At 33.2% G+C, this 23,114-nt stretch overlaps 2 protein-coding genes across 3 annotated transcripts in view; one reads left to right on the top strand and one right to left on the bottom strand.

Annotated features, from left to right (window-relative positions):
* The window catches only part of LOC134714822 (epoxide hydrolase 4-like), a 23,580-nt gene extending 8,044 nt beyond the window's left edge, over positions 1–15,536 (top strand). The window contains exons 2-6 of one of the 2 annotated variants that reach the window (XM_063576423.1): positions 9,739–9,863; positions 12,177–12,286; positions 13,202–13,370; positions 14,399–14,553; positions 15,089–15,536. In XM_063576423.1, the coding sequence (XP_063432493.1) occupies positions 9,739–9,863; positions 12,177–12,286; positions 13,202–13,370; positions 14,399–14,553; positions 15,089–15,345 (816 nt within the window). In that variant the 3' untranslated portion in view covers positions 15,346–15,536. Of the gene's footprint in view, positions 1–103; positions 259–797; positions 1,537–9,738; positions 9,864–12,176; positions 12,287–13,201; positions 13,371–14,398; positions 14,554–15,088 lie in introns of those variants that run through there. The other variant, XM_063576422.1, reaches the window with a different exon arrangement.
* Positions 15,362–23,114, bottom strand: LOC134714824 (uncharacterized). The gene is made up of 4 exons (XM_063576424.1): positions 23,002–23,114; positions 17,914–18,333; positions 17,216–17,410; positions 15,362–16,541 (listed from the first exon to the last, which is right to left on the bottom strand). Exons 2-4 carry the CDS (start codon positions 18,271–18,273, stop codon positions 16,179–16,181), a joined length of 918 nt encoding a protein of 305 aa, XP_063432494.1. The 5' UTR covers positions 18,274–18,333; positions 23,002–23,114; the 3' UTR covers positions 15,362–16,178.

Genomic DNA, 23,114 nt, shown 5'->3' with positions numbered 1-23,114 from the left:
TAAACATTCTACTTTCTAAACTGAAACATTTTCCAACTCTAAATAGGTTGACAACTTGACAGACATATTAGACAGTAAATATATAACACTATTTGTTTTCTAGGTATATGGTGCTGTTCCAGGTCCCTTATCTTCCTGAGATTCTCATTCGTGTGTTTGATTATGAGTTTCTACGATGTATGTGTGGAGGAGGTAGACTGGGCAGTGCTGTAACTGATGAAGAAATACAAGCTTACCGTTATATGTATTCAAAACATGGTATGTTGAAAAAGGTCAAAGATGTTTAAAATGTATACATGTACATGTATATATTGATATATAAAGATAAGATGATGTGTGATGGTTGCTAGTGAGACAACTATCCACACGAGACCAAAAGACCAAATTAACAACTATAGGTCACCGTACGGCCTTCAACAATACTTCAAGTAAACCCATACCCAGGCCCCGAAATGACAAATGTACAACAAATCAAAGAGAATAATACTAACTGGAACCTAATTCCTTCAACAATTGGTAAAACCCATACATGAGCATAGTCAGCTATAAAAGACCCTGAAATGACACTACAGCGAGAAAACTAACCGGACGTGATACAGGCTATCGGTACTTATACTTATTCTACAACAACAAAACGTTTTAAAATTACATCTGTAAGAAAGTGTTGTCAATTAAGCACGTCAGTGTTTCTGTGTAGGAACCAGTCATCAAAATGAATTTGCTTTAGAGAAAATATCGGTTTATACAGATCACATGATTCCTACATTTTTCTATGTTTTGTATCCTTTCTGTTTTAGGATTTTCAAAGCAACTGAACATGTACAAAGCTGCATTGAGTTACAGAAAATTTTGTGATACGGTATCAACAGAAATCGATATTCCATCGCTGATTATCTGGGGTAGAGATGATTCATTTCTCGATACGGAACTAGCAGAAATGAACAAAACATATTTACCAAAAATGAAAACCAAACTTTTAAATGAGGTTGGACATTGGCCACACATTGATAAAGCCGACGAAGTGAACACTGCCATTCAAGATTTTCTGGATGAAAAATAACTAACACTTACATATATATGTATATATAATAATTTTATTCTGTATATCTAGAATAATCGTACATTTGTTATTGTTTCTATTGTAATTTATTAACCTTTATATAGTGTACCATTTAAATGTATAAAATGAATATTATGATCATTTAAATGTATAAAATGAATATAATGATCATTTAAATGTATAAAATGAATATAATGATACTATAAATGTTGTTTAAATTGAGTATTAATATAATAAACAAGCTGTTGACAGGGAGATAGGTCTTGTCTTTCTGTAATTTTCATAGTGTATTACAAATGTTGGGTAAAATGTAAGGTAGTAATCATAGTAAAGTTATTTAGTATTTGAAAAAAAAATCTCTAAACTATTGCCTTTGTTTTAAAAATGTCCTTGCAATATTTTTTCCCTGTTTTTTTGTTTTTGATTTACATTTAATTAGTATTACTTAAACAGGAAAATAAAATTGAATGAAATGAGTGAATGTTTGTAGTTCATGCAAAGTTGTTTAAAATCTATACATATATCATTGGTAAAGTACAGTTTTTCACAAAGCAAATATTCGTTGGGAAAATTGTATTCTAAATGAAAACATTCACTAAGTCAATGGAAGACAAGAAGACTAAACACCTTTAATGGATTAGCCTTTTTAAAGCTGGTTGTCTGAACACCTTTGGTGGATAAACATTTTAAAGCAAAAACCAATAAAAGATACTGTGTATTCATTTATTTTCGTGGGAACCAATTTTCGTGGTTTTTTTTCCAAAGTTATCATTACAACCTATTACAAGGAAATTTATATTCTGTTGAACTTTCGTCAATTCCAAAGAAATCAATGAAAATTGGTTGCCAACAAAATAATAATAATGAATCCACAGTACAATCTGAAATTACGTTTTTCTCTTTTTAAAAATAATATCATTAGCCCATTGCCTATAATGTCCTATTTTGACTAGAGAATCATATCCTTTATTTTCTACATAATTTTTAAGATAATCTTCGCCTAAGTCTATGTGTTTATACTCGACGGTCATCATTTCTATGTCAACTTGATCAAATGGCAATGTTTGCAGAACTTTGAGTTCGTCCCCTTCTACGTCCAGGCTAAAGACGTCTATACGAGTGACATTTATAGCTAACAGTATTGAGTATAAAGGAAAGCACTGGACAAACGAACTGACGCACAGACGTCATTAAAAAAATCAAACACGTTTGTTGTGATAAAAAAATCTGTTATAAATGTGGATTAGTTTATATTTACTTTGAGGATCATCCAGATTGAGAATACGACGCCTAATTTGATTGGTCAAACAGTTTCAAAGGATAAGGGTTTTGATAACTTTTTTTTATCATTAACCCTAAGGATGATAGTAGCGCACATCGCCCATTTAGAAAAATTAAAGAAAGTCGTGTCAAATATTCCTCTGATATTTTGACTGAATGAACATTAGAGAAAGAAAACCAGTCTGAGGATACAACTTGGTAACAGTATATCTAATACATACGATACAACTTATCTGTGGTACTTACTATAACCGAAAAGGGGTATATATAAAGACAACAGTAGTATACCGCTGTTCAAAACTCATAAATCCATGGACAAAAAACAAAATCGGGGTAACAAACCAAAACCGAGCGAAACGCATTAAATATAAGAGGAGAACAACGACACAACACCGAAACGCAACATACACAGAAACTGACCAATCATCAGACAAAACACCACGAGAATAACAAATATAACATGAAAACCAAATACATGAATTTGGGATAGACAAGTACCGTGCCACGTCTTATCTCAATATCTCAAAAATAAGAGAAAACAGACTCAACGTTAAAATGCAGTACACAGAGAAACGAACAATAATATAACAATGACCATCTTCCTGACTTGGTACAGGACACTTTTAAAGGGGAATAAAAGTGGTGGGTTAAACCTGGTTTTATGGCATGCCAAACCTCGCATTTAATGGCAAAGTTACTTAAACAGGCGTTGATGCTAAATGCTTTTCTATGCTTTTCCTTCAAATTTTTGTAATTGGATGGATCAGCTTCTATTAACAGTCCGTTCCATTTCCGTAAACGTTCTAACATCAAAGTATTCGACCTAGTTTCTCCGTCTAAAGCACCACATTCAACGTAAAATCCCCTTTCCTGAAATGTTCAAAAAAAACATTATCTTTGTCAGTATAACTTAAGGTAACGCCTCGGGTTCAAGTAGATGATAGCTATAAGTTGAGCGCTTATTATCATGTTTAACTCTGCCACGTTCTTTTTGTTCCTGTCTCAAGTCAGGAGCATGTAGTTCAGTGGTTTGCGTTGGTTCATGTTTGTAATAAAAAAAAATCGTAAACTGTTTTGTCATAAATCAGTTGTTATAGTTTTCTCAATTAAATTGTTTCACATTTTTCCTGGCGGGCGTTGTAAAGCAAACTATTATTATGATACAATAGATGGAGTTTTCTCATTGTTGAAAGCCGTACGGCTGCCTTATTTGTTAAACTTGTATGCAGCTCTGTCGAAGCTTTTTTTTTTCTCACATCAATTTTTTTATTATCAAAGACAACTTATTGGCATTTCTAATTAAAATTCGGCCTTGCTGTTGTGTACTTCTATTTAATATATCAAACTAAAAAAGTACACAAACCTTGAAACTCATTCTATTATCGACGAAAGGAGCCTGTCCTGCAGATGGATCCAGCAAATCCGGGAATTGTAGATTATATTCCGCATCTGATGGATTTTCAATCCAGTGATTTCGTATAATTTTTATAAGCCTCGGGTCGTCCATGCTTACTTGTTCTCGGTTTAGTTGGTCCATTTCTTTACTGTAATCTGTTATGGATTTGTCCTGTTGTATATACATTTGTGGGTTCGTCGGAATATATAACTTTCCATCAGAGGATTTGTTAGAAACTCGGTTCAAGAAACGATATACAAATATTGTTAACACAAAGAAAACAACTAAAACAGCGACAAAGGTGATTTATACTCTTGTTTTAACCATTATAATGTATTGGTGTATAAGATGTTAAATTCTTCATCATTGGTAACCATTCAAGTAACACTGCAATAAATGATATTGAAAAAATAGAGAAACAAATATGTTAACTGAAAAAGGAAAAAGTCGCTCAAATGTCCTAGCAATGCGCTCAAATTTCATGCGCCGATCCAAACAGGCCATACATCCAGAAATTATTGAAATGTTTACACACGCGTACTTTTCAGTGCAATTTTAACGAAAATTATACTCCTTACAGTATTTATCAATAAATCTAATAAAAATCCCAATTCCTCTGATTTTTTTCGTTTAATTCCATTAAAATGTTCGTATTTGTCATTTTAGTTTTCTTAATTTTTTTTTACAATTTTTAAAACACAGTTCTTTGAAGTTCTCGTTTTAAAAAAAAGTATAAACTGTTTAAATTAGCATGGTCTAACAATTATTGTACATGTTGTACAATCTATCAAATGGTGTCCTAAATAGACACTTTTAACAATTAAATCAGTATTACTGTACGTGAAAAATACGATCGTACATTATATATGATTAAACATATATATATATATATATAAATATAAATTTGAACCCTCTTCCTCCGGAAACCCTCCTTGTCACTTTAGATGTCACCTCCTTGTATACCAACATACCTCATGATGACGGAATACAATCGTGTAGGGAAATATGGGACTCTCGCAACACTTTAGAACCACCAACCGAATGTTTAGTCCAGCTGCTTACTCTGGTCCTTAAATGCAACAATTTTACCTTTAATGGTGATAATTACCTTCAAATAAACGGGACAGCGATGGGGACGAAAATGGCACCGTCTTACGCCAATATTTTCATGGGCAAATTAGAGAAACATATTATTTCATCATCTTTATCCAAACCTCTGTCTTGGTTCCGTTTCATCGATGATGTTGACATGAAATGGATCGAATCCCAACAAAAATTGGATGCTTTTATCAGACATGCAAACAACGCCCACCAGTCAATTAAATTTACATATGAAATATCCGACTCTAAGATATCTTTCTTAGACACAACTACATCTATAAAGGACGGTGTCATATCAACAGACCTCTTCTGTAAACCTACAGATAAACATCAGTACCTTTCTCCCCAAAGCTGTCACCCCAAACACTGTACAAAAAGTATCCCGTACAGTCAAGCTCTCAGAGTAAAGCGGATTTGCTCCTCTGAGGAGGCTGTCACTCAGCGGTTACAGGAACTTCGCGGATTTCTAATCAAACGAGGTTATAAGAAATGGGACATAGATAAGGGGTTTGCGCGTGCTAACAATAACAGCCGCAAAGACCTGTTACAGTACAAAAAGAAGAGGCGCAGCAAAATAGTTCCATTTGTGTTAACATACAATCCCGCTTTTTCAAACCTTTCACGTTTGATCCGTGCCAATTGGCAAAGTATTGCCAATCACCCAAAATTATCCAAAATCTTTCCCGATCCTCCTGTCTTAGCTTTTCGGAGACCAGCAAGTCTAAAAGACTTATTTGTAAAAGCTGCCGTCTCCTCTAATAAAAGCTGTTCAACTACAGGATGGTGCAAGTCGTGTGGTAACAAACGATGTCTGACTTGCCAACAAATAGTGAATACTCAAACATTTACTTGCCACTCCACTGGGTCTGTGTACACAATATTTTGTAATGTAACTTGCAAAACCCAGAATGTTGTATACATTCTTCAGTGTCGATGTGGCATGCAGTATGTTGGCGAGACAGAACAGCCATTCAACAAACGCATGAATGGTCATCGTAGCGACTACACATGCAAGCCCGACCTCCCCGTAAGTCGTCATTTAAGATCACATGGGCACGCCCAAGCTGATCTAAAAAAACTTACCATCACTATCATAGATCACAACGAGGATTGGTCAAAGGCCGACAGACTTGCTCGGGAAAGTTTTTGGATAAGAAAGCTGAGGACAGTTTCCCCAGAGGGCATTAATGAAAAAACATAGAAGAGTCACTAATTTTTCCTACCATCACTAATTTCCTGTCATCACTTGTGGCCAGTTACTACGGCTTCCGTACTGGACCCTTACACTTTTCAGGAATTTTTGAATTATATTAGTTTTGATTACAGTTGGCAAAGATGTGTAAGTACGCAGCCACGTTCTATTACTTAACCTTAGTAAACATTTATTACTCAATTTTCTTATCATCAAATTACTATATTTTTAGATGTTTAAATACGCAGTCTCCGATGCAACTGCCCTACCGTTGTCATATTTTAAATATCATACCAGTTTAGATCGGTCAGGACTGTTTATTGGGACTGTATTTCCACGCAGTTGTTTAACATCTCAACTGTCAACACCTTTGGGAATTTAGAGTTGTGCCAGTTCACATCGTAAATAACTTTTTATTTTTGGCATATTTTTGTAGACTTTGCGGTGTGTTTGAAAATTTAAAAATTGTTCCAGCGTTCGCTTAAATTGTATAATCAAGATTTTGATAGAGTCTTAATTTGAATTGACATGATTCATTTTTCATCGTGCAATTACCGAAGAAGGATATCTGTTATCCGAAATATCTAACATATTGTTCGTTTTATTGTGTTTTTGGTGATGTTGTATTCTTTTAGACTTGTTATATATTATATTATGTAGTGTACTGCATCATGTTTATATGATCCATCGCCCCGTAAGATTTATCGTTGACTATTTATTCAGTCATTTTATATATATATATATATATATATACGAGTCTAAATTGAAAACTATGTTCAAACCTATGACTGCGTTGGATAAAAACCGCAATTTTTATACGTGTGCATGTCAAACAAATTTCGTTGTAGAAGGGTCTAAAAACAGCACAAACAACATTTTCCAAAAGACCAAAAGAGTGAAAAAGTATATTTAAACAAAACGCATTTGACTAACAGGTCGAACAACTGATGTTCTTTAACCCTGCTGACTGCCATTGACGATTGCCAAATAAAATTGATCACAAGATCTTAATATAAATTTAATACGTCACAGAAAAAAAATAAAAAAAATGTTAACTTGTGGACAGGATGTTGTGACACAAACATTCGGTGTCAATATTTCTTTAGTACACCATATCCGGATTTCGACAATAAATGTCTCTTCAGTGATGTTAGGGATCGAAACGGTATTTGGAAGGCCATATAAAAAAGTACCCTCATATATATACAACTCGTCTAAACATCAACCCAACAATGTTAGATCTGTAAATTTGGTTCTTCCCTCGCCGGGATTCGAACCCATGCTACTGTGATATCGTGACACCAAATCGCCTGCACTGCAGCCGTCCCGCTAGACCACACGACCACCTGGGCTCTCAAAATAAAGAGCTTTCGCTGGCCGTATGTTACCTTTCCACGTCAGTTTTAATCTAGCGGCGTACTACAGTACATGATATATAAGGCATGAAGATGTTATTGTTACAGATCAGCTAAATTATCTATAGTAAAGGATCCTACAAATTAATGTAATATACAGTCACAGAAAATAATTATATTTATAAGTACGTCTGAGTCAGTGACAACTCTACAACAGATGTATCCATTGGATCGCCATCAATGATGGTGATACATGGCTGCGTACATAATGTATCATTAATGGCGATCCAATGGATACATCTGTTGTAGAGTTGTCACTGACTCAGACGTACTTATAAATATAATTATTTTCTGTGACTGTATATTACATTAATTTGTAGGATCCTTTACTATAGATATATTAGCTGATCTGTAACAATAACATCTTCATGCCTTATATATCATGTACTGTAGTACGCCGCTAGATTAAAACTGACGTGGAAAGGTAACATACGGCCAGCGAAAGCTCTTTATTTTGAGAGCCCAGGTGGTCGTGTGGTCTAGCGGGACGGCTGAAGTGCAGGCGATTTGGTGTCACGATATCACAGTAGCATGGGTTTCGAATCCCGGCGAGGGAAGAACCTTTACAGATCTAACATTGTTGGGTTGATGTTTAGACGAGTTGTATATACATTATGTACGCAGCCACGTATCACCATCATTGATGGCGATCCAATGGATACATCTGTTGTAGAGTTGTCACTGATTCAGACGTACTTATAAATATAATTATTTTCTGTGACTGTATATTACATTAATTTGTAGGATCCTTTATTATAGATAATTTAGCTGATCTGTAACAATAACATCTTCATGCCTTATATATCATGTACTGTAGTACGCCGCTAGATTAAAACTGACGTGGAAAGGTAACAAACGGCCAGCGAAAGCTCTTTATTTTGAGAGCCCAGGTGGTCGTGTGGTCTAGCGGGACGGCTGCAGTGCAGGCGATTTGGTGTCACGACATCACAGTAGCATGGGTTCGAATCCCGGCGAGGGAAGAACCAAAAATTTGCGAAAGCAAATTTACAGATCTAACATTGTTGGGTTGATGTTTAGACGAGTTGTATATACATTATGTACGCAGCCATGTATCACCATCATTGATGGCGATCCAATGGATACATCTGTTGTAGAGTTGTCACTGACTCAGACGTACTTATATATATATATATATTGTATATGTTATTTGTTCTTCCCTGTATCCACTTGAAAAAGAAAATAGGTTATCTGCTGGGAAGGAAATTCAAAAATCTTTTGATCAAGTAAATATTGATGCATTCACTCGAGATGAATGCTTTGCCAAGGTCATCCGTCACGGAGTGCGAAAGGTTAAGGACTCAACCCAAACACTGCTTAATTCAGATTTAAAAAAAATGGTGCCTTTTTATTAAGAGCATCTTCGTATTATTTGTTTTCGTGCTATTTAGCTCGTAAAGTCACAATTTTCATTGAAAAAGTATGGACCTACGATATATAAGTACGTATAAATTGGCCGCGTGACACGATATATTAATTATTCGTCAAACAAACAGCTTTCGGGAATGGGGAAGCAGTGGAGGATCCAGACATTTATATAAGTTGGGTCCAAAGACTGACGAAGAGGAACCCGCTCCAATCATACTTCAGTGATTCCCTAAATAATCAACCAAATGTTCCCACATTGTATATATATTGTGTTATAGATCATATTTATTTATCTATTCAGTCTATAGATATAAGAAGATGTGGCCTGGTATATGAGTGCCAATGAGACAACTCTCCATGCAACTGTCCTAAGTCAATGATCAGTGGTTGTCGTTTGTTTGTGCGGTTCATAGGTGTTTCTCGTTTCTTTTATTGATATGTCATGTATGTGTTTCTCGTTTCTTTTATTGATAGGTTTTCTCGTTTCTTTTATTGATAGGTGTTTCTCGTGTCTTGTATATACTATAGATTAGACCGTTGGTTTCCCTGTTTGCATTAACTGTTTAACACTTGTCATTTTTGGGCCCTTTATAGCTTGCTGTTCGGTGCAAGCCAAGGAACTGTGCTGCAGGCAGTACTTTGACCTATAATTGTTTACTGTTAACCAATTGTGACTTGAATGAAGAGTTGTCTCATTAACACTAATGCCCCTATATAATACTTCTAGAGAGTAATTTATGTTTTTGTTTATCATGTTTATGGTGGAATAGTTTGTGTTTTTGTTAATGATATAAGAATATTCACAAACGAAATAGATGATAACCAGATGTTGAAAAGATATTAAGCTCTAATTATCAATAAGAAGAACGACTCTTATTACTACTAACATACTTTATTTAATCTATAGGATGTTAAATGGCATTGCGTTAGTAAAGGAAACAAAGACAAACCATTGATGTTGTTTCTGCATAGTTTTCCTGACTTCTGGTTTGTGTGGAGACATCAAATTAAAGAATTCAGTCAGAGATATAGGTAGGATTTCAAGTATTCAATCAGAGATATAGGTAGGATACAAAGTATTCAGTCAGAGATATAGGTAGCATACCGACATTCAGTCAGAAAAATAGGTAGGATACAAAGTATTCAGTCTGAGATATAGGTAGGATACAAAGTATTCAGTCAGAGATATAAGTAGGATACAAAGTATTCAGTCAGAGATATAGGTAGGATACAAAGTATTCAGTCAGAGATATAGGTAGGATACTATGTATTCAGTCAGAGATATAGGTAGGATACAAAGTATTAAGTCAGAGATATAGGTAGGATATAACGTATTCAGTCAGATATATAGGTAGGATATAACGTATTCAGTCAGATATATAGGTAGGATACAAAGTATTCAGTCAGAGATATAGGTAGGATACAAAGTATTCAGTCAGAGATGTAGGTAGGATACAAAGTATCATCAGTCAGAGATATAGGTAGGATATAACGTATTCATTCAGATATATAGGTAGGATACAAAGTATTCAATCAGAGATATAAGTAGGATACAAAGTATTCAGTCAGAGATATAGGAAGCATACAGACATTCAGTAAGAAAAATAGGTAGGATACAAAGTATTCAGTCAGAGATATAAGTAGGATACAAAGTATTCAGTCAGAGATATAGGTAGGATACAAAGTATTCAGTCAGAGATATAGGTAGGATACTATGTATTCAGTCAGAGATATAGGTAGGATACAAAGTATTCAGTCAGAGATATAGGTAGGATACAAAGTATTCAGTCAGAGATATAGGTAGGATACAAAGTATTCAGTCAGAGATAAAAGAATAAGAATAAGAATACTACATTAATCCAATTATGGACCCTTACGGGTTTTAAATTTCATTCAATGATTTGTTATCACAATGAAAATAATAGATATAGTAAGATAGAAAGTATTCAGTCAGAGATATATGTAGGATACAAAGTATTCAGTCAGAGACATAGGAAGGATAAAAGTGTTCAGTCAGAGATATCGATAGAATACAAAGTATTCAGTCAGAGATATAGATAGGATACAGTGTATTCAATTAGTGATATAGGTAGGATACAAAGTATTCAGTCAGAGATATAGGTAGGATACTATGTATTCAGTCAGAGATATAGGTAGGATACAAAGTATTCAGTCAGAGATATAGGTAGGATACAAAGTATTCAGTCAGAGATATAGGTAGGATACAAAGTATTCAGTCAGAGATATAGATAGGATACAAAGTATTCAGTCAGAGATAAAAGAATAAGAATAGGAATACTTAATTAATCCAATTATGGACCCTTACGGGTTTTTAATTTCATTCAATGATTTGTTATCACAATGAAAATAATAGATATAGGTAGGATAGAAAGTATTCAGTCAGAGATATATGTAGGATACAAAGTATTCAGTCAGAGATATAGGAAGGATAAAAGTGTTCAGTCAGAGATATCGATAGAATAAAAAGTATTTAGTCAGAGATATAGATAGGATACAGTGTATTCAATTAGTGATATAGGTAGGTTATAATGTATTCAGTCACAGATATATTCATGCATTGGACATGTTGAAGAAACGCGCGTCGTTACAATGAAAATCTGAATCGTTCTTTACATGCCTATATTTAAAGAAAAACAGATGTTTCTCGTAAAAGCCATTAGACGATGACATACTGTTTTATACATAGATAAATTATATGAATTACAAAATATAACAGATGTGATTATGTCAGATCATAAAATGGGTGTTGTTACTCGTTAAAGCACATACAGTATAGCCTGAATGGGGAAAACAAAACAGAAAAATAAAGTGCAAAACAATAAAGAATCAATAAAAGCAGGCAAAGAAATAAAGAACAAACTGCTTCTTAAGTACAGGGTTATCTGTTAAAATACTGGTGAGGAGCAGCAAACTTGATGACATGAATTTATACAGCAATGATTATTGTTACAGTACAACAAACCTTTTGCCAATCCTCGAGATGTTGTTCCTACATAAACGTGATAAAATAATGCATTTAAAAAAAAATAATTAAAGTACACATGCATGTGTGGAGCAGATAAACAACAATCACTGAGTCAGGCAATTATTTCGTTTGTTAGATCTATTTCATCGAAAGACTTACATAGACAGACAACAACGTACAGCACTTAATACTTTTATCCGACTTGTTACAGGCACATGAATGTGATGTCTTAGTGCGTATCCCCCCTAAAAAGGTACATAATTTGTAAAACAGGATTAAAATACGCTCGCTACAGAAAGTAAGCTAAGGTATTTGAACAGTTGAAGGTAACCTTATTATACAATTTATTTATTTAACAGAACAGTTGCTATAGACTTGAAGGGATTTGGAGATTCTGACAAACCATCAGAAATCACTGCTTACTTAACTTCAAAAATAAGAAAAATTGCCAACCTTGTGCGAGCTTTAAGTAAGATATTGTTAATGCTTATATATCCTGGGCAAAACAGTTGAGGGTTATTAAATATTTAGTTTAGGGGTTTTTTTTTTTTTTGGGTTTGATATGCCTTTTACAAATTTTTCATTAAAACGCACGATCTAGTACGAAACCGGACTGGTTTTAAATTATTGAGCGAGAAAGTTTATATTATATGTTTGTCGCATCATAAATGTAATACCATTACATCTATGGTCGCATTGACCTGATAAAAAATTAGTATTCACTGCAACGGATGACATATGGCAGGTGTCATATACAACAAAGTATTTCATGGTTTATATAACGTATGCTTTTAAAATCTATATCGTTTTGTATTACATATATTTTTGCAGTTATAATGAGCAATTAAGACAACAGAAATCATTTTGATCTAATAAATCTGCACAAGGTATGATGTCCATCAGACATGGTTCACCTGAATTCAGTGACATAGTGGTCAACGTGATGGTCTGGTTCTCAATTTCTTTACAGGCATGTCCGTCTGGCAAGTTCGTCCTCATTTTCTGACGACCCAAGGAAATTGTGAAGATCCGTTGTGTTTCATTAATTTGTGACTAAACGGCCGAAAGAGCCCGGATCTTGTATAACGACCACGCTAGGTTAAGATGTTGACGGAAAACAAAATGATCAAAATTGGGTTTTTCCAGATTATTGTATGACCTCTGCAATTTGCTGCAATATGATTGGACATAACATTCCATACTTGAAGACCGCACTTTGACTTATAATGGTTTACTTTTACACTTGGTAGCACATTACATCTCATAGGCACTCTTACCACATCGTTATATATCTACATACGCATAAAATTTTGCTATTTCGAGTGTACTTTAATCAATCATAAGTTATATAACACATTTTCTTATGAATATTTTTTGTTTTCAGATTACAAGTCGTGTATATTGGTAGCCCATGACTTTGGAGGAACAGTAGCGTATCATGTTGCAACAGAATTTCCAGAATTAGTTGATAAATTGATTATTTTGAATTCTCCCCATCCTGCAGCGTTTTTAGAATCAATTGAAAAAAGATCGTCACAGAGAGCAAAGTCTTGGTAACTGTTTTTTGTTTGTTTGACTTTTTCTCTGAATTATACATTGCATTATATATAGTATCTTTTTCATCAATCTCAAACCACACATGCTGTCAATTCTATAAGATCTTGAAAATTAGTAGAATTACCAAAACGACCATGAAAAACTTATGTAAAAAAGCCAATGTTACAACGCTGTGGGTATTAAAGAAAAACGAAAACAAAGTTAATAGTATCTGAAAACAAGGTAACCACTTCATACTACAAGCACCATCGACGGTTACTTTAGGTTTTTAAGCATAGTCGACCGGACTTCTAGAATTTCCAACAAGATAAGTACCGAGAAGGTGTCTTTCGTCTGTCCGACTACTTGGATACACAATCGAATCAGGATTGAATGAGTACACAAGTCATACCTCTTGTTGTAGGAGAGATCAGTAATACGACTTTCCACATTACGTTACCCTTTGTATGAAGCCGGCTTCTTTTGTTGCATTTGCTGTCTTTCTAACGAAGCATAAAATATTTGCCACTGGACTGGCATCTAGCAGTTGTAAGATGATATGGTTATCTCTATCATTTACTCATCACCCATATGATCTTTTGGTCATTCGAGTAAACAGTACATTAGTACTTTGATACAAAAATATTAGAAGAAACAGTATACAAGGAACATTTTATCAAAGTTAATAACTATTTGGGACCATAATATGAGTATCATCATACATTAGGAAATAACCAAGTGATTTTGGGGGGTAGGGTAGGGACAGAAAGATATTTTGATTGAATAGACTGGCCTGGTATGAAATGAAGAAGAATAATCAATCAACATAATTTAGGATATGATTAATACGCCACTTTTTGGGGTAAAACTCGCTTCTCTTCATAGAAATTCATACTTAAAATTATACTTCACTTGAAATGTTCGTATCGTAAACAGTTCTCAAATATAAACATTCTACTTTCTACACTGAAACATTTTCCAACTCCAAATAGTTTGACAGATATATTAGACAGTAAATATATAATTAACACTATTCGTTTTCTAGGTATATGGTGCTGTTCCAGGTCCCTTATCTTCCTGAGATTCTCATTCGTGTGTTTGATTATGAGTTTCTACGATGTATGTGTGGAGGAGGTAGACTGGGCAGTGCTGTAACTGATGAAGAAATACAAGCTTACCGTTATATGTATTCAAAACATGGTATGTTGAAAAAGGTCAAAGATGTTTAAAATGTATACATGTACATGTATATATTGATATATAAAGATAAGATGATGTGTGATGGTTGCTAGTGAGACAACTATCCACACGAGACCAAAAGACCAAATTAACAACTATAGGTCACCGTACGGCCTTCAATAATACTTCAAGTAACCCCATACTCAGGCCCAGAAATGACAAATGTACAACAAATCAAAGAGAATACTAACTGGAACCTAAGTCCTTCAACAATTGGTAAAACCCATACATGAGCATAGTCAGCTATAAAAGACCCTGAAATGACACTACAGCTAGAAAACTAACCGGACGTGATACAGGCTATCGGTACTTATACTTTCCTACAACAACAAAACGTTTTAAAATTACATCTGTAAGAAAGTGTTGCCAATTAAGCACGTCAGTGTTTCTGTGTAGGAACCAGTCATCAAAATGAATTTGCTTTAGAGAAAATATCGGTTTATACAGATCACATGATTCCTACATTTTTCTATGTTTTGTATCCTTTCTGTTTTAGGATTTTCAAAGCAACTGAACATGTACAAAGCTGCATTGAGTTACAGAAAAGATACGGTATCAACAGAAATCGATATTCCATCGCTGATTATCTGGGGTAGAGATGATTCATTTCTCGATACGAAACTAGCAGAAATGAACAAAACATATTTACCAAAAATGAAAACCAAACTGCTTGATGATGTGGGACATTGGCCACACATTGATAAAGCCGATGAAGTGAACACTGCCATTCAAGATTTTCTGGATGAAAAATAACTAACACTTACATATATATATATTATAATTTTATTCTGTATATCTAGAATAATCGTACATTTGTTATTGTTTCTATTGTAATTTATTAACCTTTATATAATGTACCATTTAAATGTATAAAATGAATATAATGATACTATAAATGTTGTTTAAATTGAGTATTAATATAATAAACAAGCTGTTGGCAGAGAGATAGGTCTTGCCTTTCTGTAATTTTCATAGTGTATTACAAATGTGGGTTAAATGTAAGGTAGTAATTATAGTAAAGTTATTTAGAACTTGAAAAAAAAATCTCTAAACTATAATTGCCTATGTTTTAAAAATGTCCTTGCAATATTTTTTCCTTATTTTTTTGTTTTTGATTTACATTTAATTAGTATTACTTAAACAGGAAAACAAAATTGACTGAAATGAGTGAATGTTTGTAGTTCATACAAAGTTGTTTAAAATCTACACATATATCATTGGTTAAGTACAGTTACTCACAAAGCAAATATTCGTTGGAAAATTGAATCCTGCATGAAAACATTCACTAAGTCAATGGAAGACAAGAAGTTGGTTGTCTGAACACCTTTAATGGATTAACCTTTTTAAAGCTGGTTGTCTGAACACCTTTGGTGGATAAACATTTTAAAGCAAAAACCAATATAAAAGATACTGTGTATTCATTTATTTTCGTGGGAACCAATTTTCGTGGGGTTTTTTTCAAAGTTATCATTACAACCTATTAAAAGGAAATTTATATTCTGTTGAACTTTCATTAATTCCAAAGAAATCAATGAAAATTGGTTACCAACAAAATAATAATAATGAATCCACAGTACAATCTGAAATTACGTTTTTCTCTTTTTAAAAATAATATCATTAGCCCATTGCCTATAATGTCCTATTTTGACTAGAGAATCATATCCTTTATTTTCTACATATTTTTTAAGATAATCTTCGCCTAGGTCTATGTGTTTATACTCGACGGTCATCATTTCTATGTCAACTTGATCAAATGGCAATGTTTGCAGAACTTTGAGTTCGTCCCCTTCTACGTCCAGGCTAAAAAAGTCTATACGAGTGACATTTATAGCTAATAGTATTGAGTATAAAGGAAAGCACTGGACCTCTATGACGGTACCTTTCTTTCCACCACGATCTCTTTCATTTTCTATTAGTTTACCTTGACTAAATCGCTGTTTAAACTCCATCTGCAACACACAAAAAATAAATAAATTACAAAGTACAGGAAAAAAACGAATAGGACACTTAAACCCTGGCTTCAACCATATTAAACATATTATATATATGTTAATAAGAGTGTGTCCATTGTACACGGATGCACCTACTCAGAGTCACTATCATTTTCTATATTCAGTGGACCATGAAATTAGGGTAAAAACCCTAATTTGGCATTATTATACGAAGATCCGATTCGTATCATAGTGAACATGTGTACTAAGTTTCAAGTTGATTGGACTTCAACTTCATTAAAAAGTACCCTGACCAAAAACTTCAACCTGAAGTGGGACAGACGGACGGACATAAAAATATTAAACAAGTTTGTTGTGATAAAAAAATCCGTTATAAATGTTTTTAAGTTTATATTTAATTTTAGGATCATCCAGATTGAGAACACGACGTCTAATTTGATTGGTCAAACAGTTTCAAAGGATAAGGTTTTTGATAACTTTTTTTTTATCATTATAAACCCTAAGGATGATAGTAGCGCACATCGCCCATTTAGAAAAATTAAAGAAAGTCGTGTCAAATATTCCTTTGATATTTTGACTGAATGAACATTAGAGAAAGAAAACCAGTCTGAGGATACAACTTGGTAACAGTATATCTAATACATACGATATAACGTATCTGTTGTACTTACTATAACCGGAAAGGGGTATATACTTAGACAGGCGTTGATGCTAAATGCTTTTCTATGCTTTTCCTTCAAATTTTTGTAATTGGATGGATCAGCTTCTATCAACAGTCCGTTCCATTTCCGTAACCGTTCTAACATCAAAGTGTTCGACCTAGTTTCTCCGTCTAAAGCACCACATTCAACGTAAAATCCACTTTCCTGAAATGTTTGAAATGATTTCTCAGTTAAAATTCTCTTTGTCAGTATAACTTAAAGTAACGACTCGGGTTCAAGTAGATGGTAAGTTGAGCGCTCGTAAACATTTTTAACTCCGCCATGGTCTTTGAGTTCCTGTCTCAAGTCCGGAGCATGTAGTTCAGTAGTTTGCGTTGGTTCATGTCTGTCATAGGTTTTTTTCGTAAACTGATTTGTCATAATTCAGTCGTTAGTTTTATCAATCAAATTGTTTCACATTTTTCATGGCGGGGCCTTTTAAAGCAAACTATACAATAGATGGAGTTTTCTCATTGTTGAAGGCCGTACGGCTGCCTTATTTGTTAAACTTGTATGCAGCTCTGAGAAGCTGCTACTTAGAGTGCACTTTTTTTTTCTCACGTCAATTTTTTTATTATCAAAGACAACTTATTGGCATTTCTAATTAAAATTCGGCCTTGCTGTTGTGTACTTCTATTTAATGTATCAAACTAAAAAAGTACACAAACCTTGAAACTCATTCTATTATCGACGAAAGGAGCCTGTCCTGCAGATGGATCCAGCAAATCCGGGAATTGTAGATTATATTCCGCATCTGATGGATTTTCAATCCAGTGATTTCGTATAAGTTTTATAAGCCTCGGGTCGTCCATGCTTACTTGTTCTCGGTTAAGTTGGTCCATTTCTTTACTGTAATCTGTTTGCGATTTGTCCTGTTGTATATACATTTGTGGGTGCATTGGAATATAGAACTTTCCATCGGAGGATTTGTTAGAAACTCGGTTCAAGAAGCGATATACAAATATTGTTAACACAAAGAAAACAACTAAAACAGCGACAAAGGTGATGTATACTCTTGTTTTAACCATTATAATGTATTTGTTTATAAGATGCCAAATTCTTCATCATAGGTAACCATTCAAGTAACACTGCAATAAATAATATTGAAAAAAAGTATTGAAACAAATATATTAATTAAAAAGGAAAAAAATCGGCAAGTTGAAGAATTACTTTATTTCTCATAAAAATACAATTACAAGTAACATAGTTATAGAGATCAATAATATTTTATCATATTTTGAATATTGAAAAATATAAATACTTATGTTTTTTCTTTCCTCTCTAATTCAACGTTAAATATTTCTTTATACATGATATACATACAAATGATTTCCACGACAATTTGATATCGATGACAAACTCACCGTTCAAGGATATAAACAACAACAAACATGAAGGTCATTCACATATATATTGAGAATGATTGAGGGGAAATATATCCACCTTGTCTTACTCCAGTGCATGTTACACGGGTGAAATCTTGCTTTATCTCTTAATTTTTTATTGTTGTGTATACTATGTACGAACTTAAATAAAGGCATTTTTACATCCATATGATTCAAAACCGTAGACCGTTTCTCAAACATGCATCTAACATCTTTTTAAGGTCAATAAATTCTTTTGGGATCTCGGGTTTGTCGAAAACCGACAGGACATTGTTAAATAAATATGGCATATGTGAGTTGTTGAACATTTTTTTATTCTAAAGCCACTATAATCGTTGTGTATCATGGAAACTTCAAAGTAATTAACATATTTTGTTTATCGATCATATTATACTGATAGGGCTCTGGCCATGATTACAGGTCGTTTCTACTTTTACCATTTTTAATTTTTAATAGTCAAACCTTTTTGTTTGTGAAATAATAACACATTAATACGTCATATACTGTTGAGGTTATTGTAGGCCTAGGGACGACGACGACGGACGATAAGTGATGGACGAGGTGAGCTAAAAAAAGACCGCGCAAATTGCTTGAAATATAATTTGTTGCGTAACTAAAGACACTAAGTACATAATAGGAAGATTCTTAAAGAGCTGATCAAAATGAAGGAATTAGAACTACTGGTTCTACTGGAAAATGAGGATATGCTGGATAGAGACAAACGTTTTGCATTGTAACAGGCAACTCTCGGACTCTGACCAATATGCGAGTTGCTACAATGGTTATTTGACATACTGAGTCTGACATTCACCAGGCAATATAAATTAACGTCCTGATTTCGCCCAGACGAGGCAGCGATTTTATACATCCTGCACAATCACAGCTGATTTAGATGGGTTTTTTTTTACCTCTGGGCAGAAAAGAAGTCCAGGTATAAATATAAATCTATAACCAATTCAATCCTTGGCTGTCGAAACTTGACAATAGAATTTGGTGTTAAAAAACTTGCACAAGCGAAAAGTATGAAAAAATAAAGCTGTACTATTGTAAATTTTGATGAAAAGGAGCATGTCCAAAAGACAGCAACCCAACATCACAAGGAAACAAAAAGACAACCAGTAGTCAACATATGCACGGTTTTTATACGACCGCAAAATTTGAAAATTTTTCGTCGTATATTGCTATCACGTTGGCGTCGTCGTCTGCGTCGTCGTCGTCGTCCGAATACTTTTAGTTTTCGCACTCTAACTTTAGTCAAAGTGAATAGAAATCAATGAAATTTTAACACAAGGTTTATGACACTAAAGGAAAGTTGGGATTGATTTTGGGAGTTTTGGTCCCAACAGTTTAGGAATTAGGGGCCAAAAAGGGACCAAAATAAGTATTTTTCTTGGTTTTCGCACCATAACTTTAGTATTTTTAAATAGAAATCTATGAAATTTAAACATAAGGTTTATGACCATAAAAGGAAGGTTGGTATTGATTTTGGGAGTTTTGGTCCCAACAGTTTAGGAATAAAGGGCCCAAAGGGTCCAAAATTAAACTTTGTTTGATTTCATCAAAAATTGAATAATTGGGGTTCTTTGATATGCCTAATCTGACTGTGTATGTAGATTCTTAATTTTTGGTCCCGTTTTCAAATTGGTCTACATTAAGGTCCAAAGGGTCCAAAATTAAACTTAGTTTGATTTTAACAAAAATTGAATCCTTGGGGTTCTATGATATGCTGAATCTAGAAATGTACTTAGATATTTTATTATTGGCCCAGTTTTCAAGTTGGCCCAAATCGGGGTCCAAAATTAAACTTTGTTTGATTTCATCAAAAATTGAATAATTGGGGTTCTTTGATATGCCAAATCTAACTGTGTATGTCAGTCAGGGGTACTACTTATACAAGTGTATTTTATTTACTTGAAGAAGTAAAAAAAAATATACACATATAAGTAAATTTGAAGGATACTTATACAAGTGAATTTTATTTACTTGTATAGGTAAAAAAAAAATTGGCTGAGTTATGTCCCTTCGGCATTCAGATTTTTTTACTTGTATAGGTAAAAAAATCAACCTTTCTTCTTTTCTTGAATTCTAAATATTTCTTTGCTCTAATAGAATTTTAAATTGTGTACCCTTTGCAGATGTCTTTTCTTATCATTTAAGTGTAATTTCATGGACAATGAAAGTCCCATTTGTCTGTTATCTTCTTAACACTGCTCATTTACAAGCCCCAAAGGAGCAATTTTTGAAGGCCTTGCGCAAATATACAAGATCTTTGCTCAATCAGTTTCTTTGATGAATTAATGAGATGAAACATTGAACTTTAATGAAAAAATTTGAGCAAACCTGGGAAAAATCATTTAAGGCATGATTTTACATCTCAAAACTTGAGGATTTTTGTTAGATTGTAAGAAAAATTTACTTATACAAGTAAATTTTTCAGAAAATTAAGGGGAGATTATTCAAACATTATTTATTAACTTATATGTGTATATTTTTTTTCACTTCTTCAAGTAAATAAAATACACTTGTACAAGTAGTACCCCTGACTGTATGTAGATTCTTAATTTTTGGTCCCGTTTTTAATTTGGTCTACATTGAAGTCCAAAGGGTCCAAAATTAAACTAAGTTTGATTTTAACAAAAATTGAATTCTTGGGCCTCTTCGATATGATGAATCTAAACATGTACTTAGATTTTTGATTATGGGCCCAGTTTTCAAGTTGGTCCAAATCAATATCCAAAATTATTATATTTTAAAAGTATTGTGCAATAGCAAGAAATTTTCAATTGCACAGTTATAAATTCAGCGATAGCAAGAAATCTTCAATTGCACAGTATTGTGCAATAGCAAGAAATCTTCAATTGCACAGTATTGTGCAATAGCAAATATTTTCAATTGCACAGTATTGCACAAATTAGCAAGAAATATCTAATTGCACAATATTGTGCAATAGCAAGAAATTCCAATTGGATTTCCATTCCTTTCAATATTACTTCCATGCTCAGACGTACAACTCGTATTTCAATACACACAATCATTTGTAAATCAATCAATCTCTTAATGCATGATACAAAATATCAAATAGCATGGATGCAGTATTAACGTGACCTATCAAGTAGACCCTGTCGTGCCGAATGATTTAACCGCCAAATCACATAAACCACTTAACATAAACGCCATCTATGGGCAGACAATTCAGAAGAAAATAATTTCATTCTAATTCATAAAATCAACCGACTGAAATTATATTAATGTATAAATGTGAGCCAACCATACCTCTAATACATGTAGTAGTATGTATTGTGTGGTCATCTTTATTATGTTTACTATCATAACTATTCTTTCCTTTTTTATATATTTTTTATAATAATTCAGGTACACCATTTGACGTATATCATGTATATTGATATAAACCATTTGAGGTATAATGTCGTTTTTATCACACAATTTTTAAAGATATATTCTGTCAGCTTTTTGCATACATTGTATACAAAAAAAATAGCTTAATAGATTTGTCATGATGGATGGCTTACTGTTCATCTTTCCAAGGATTTGTAGTTAACTATACAAATCCTTGATCTTTCAAATTCTGTGCTGCATTTTGTGAAAATGACGATTATATTTTCATGCTTTAATATCAGTATAATTTGTGTAATACTATGTTTATTGTGTATTAAAATGCATATACATTGCATATACATTGTATTTGTTGGTATTAATAAAAGACTAAAGAGTCTATGTTATTGTTTCATGAGAATGGAATTGTTTCATGACAATGTTATTGTTTCATGACAATGTACTTTTAAATATTCAATATTGTAGACAAAGTACATCAACCTTTTCATTCATTGTAAAAACTTCCCCAAATATACAGCTGCGGTTTTATAGAATGATGGTTACCTGATGATTATAGAATAAAATCTCCAGTTAGTTTATAAATATTTTTAAAATATGACATGGAATGAAAATGACTGCAATTTATTATTATCAAGAACGTATGACAGAGCACTAATATACGTCTTTGCTGTAATTAACAGATTAAGTGCAGTTTGTGCAGATTATAAATTAATATAATTATTAATATGATGTTAAATTTTTACCATTTATATCATATCCAATTTTTAATAATTCATGCTATGCATCAGTTTACCAGTTTTCTAATCATGCATGTACAAATGTATCACAATACTGTGCATGATATATATGAAATAGCTCATACATGTCATACAGGCATATGTCTCTGGCAGTACTGTATTCAACATGTTAACATGGTTAAGATGAAAGATCATAAATATTTTGGCAATTGAAAGGCTGAGATGAAAGGTAAACAAGCAAATCATGCGTGCGAAATTCTTATCATACTATAATACTTACTTTCTCAGTTTCTGTGAAGTTAACATGTGTTTGTTTACGTTTTACATCCTAATAATGCTTGTCAATACCAAAGGTTGAAAAACGTTTTTTATAATGTACTTTATAAATGTAAC

This window comes from Mytilus trossulus, chromosome 4 (genome assembly GCF_036588685.1).
Source record: "Mytilus trossulus isolate FHL-02 chromosome 4, PNRI_Mtr1.1.1.hap1, whole genome shotgun sequence".
NCBI classification, from domain to species: Eukaryota; Metazoa; Mollusca; class Bivalvia; order Mytilida; family Mytilidae; genus Mytilus; species Mytilus trossulus.
Note: the sequence above shows the minus strand (reverse complement) of the source record. Positions and strands in the feature narration are given on the sequence as shown.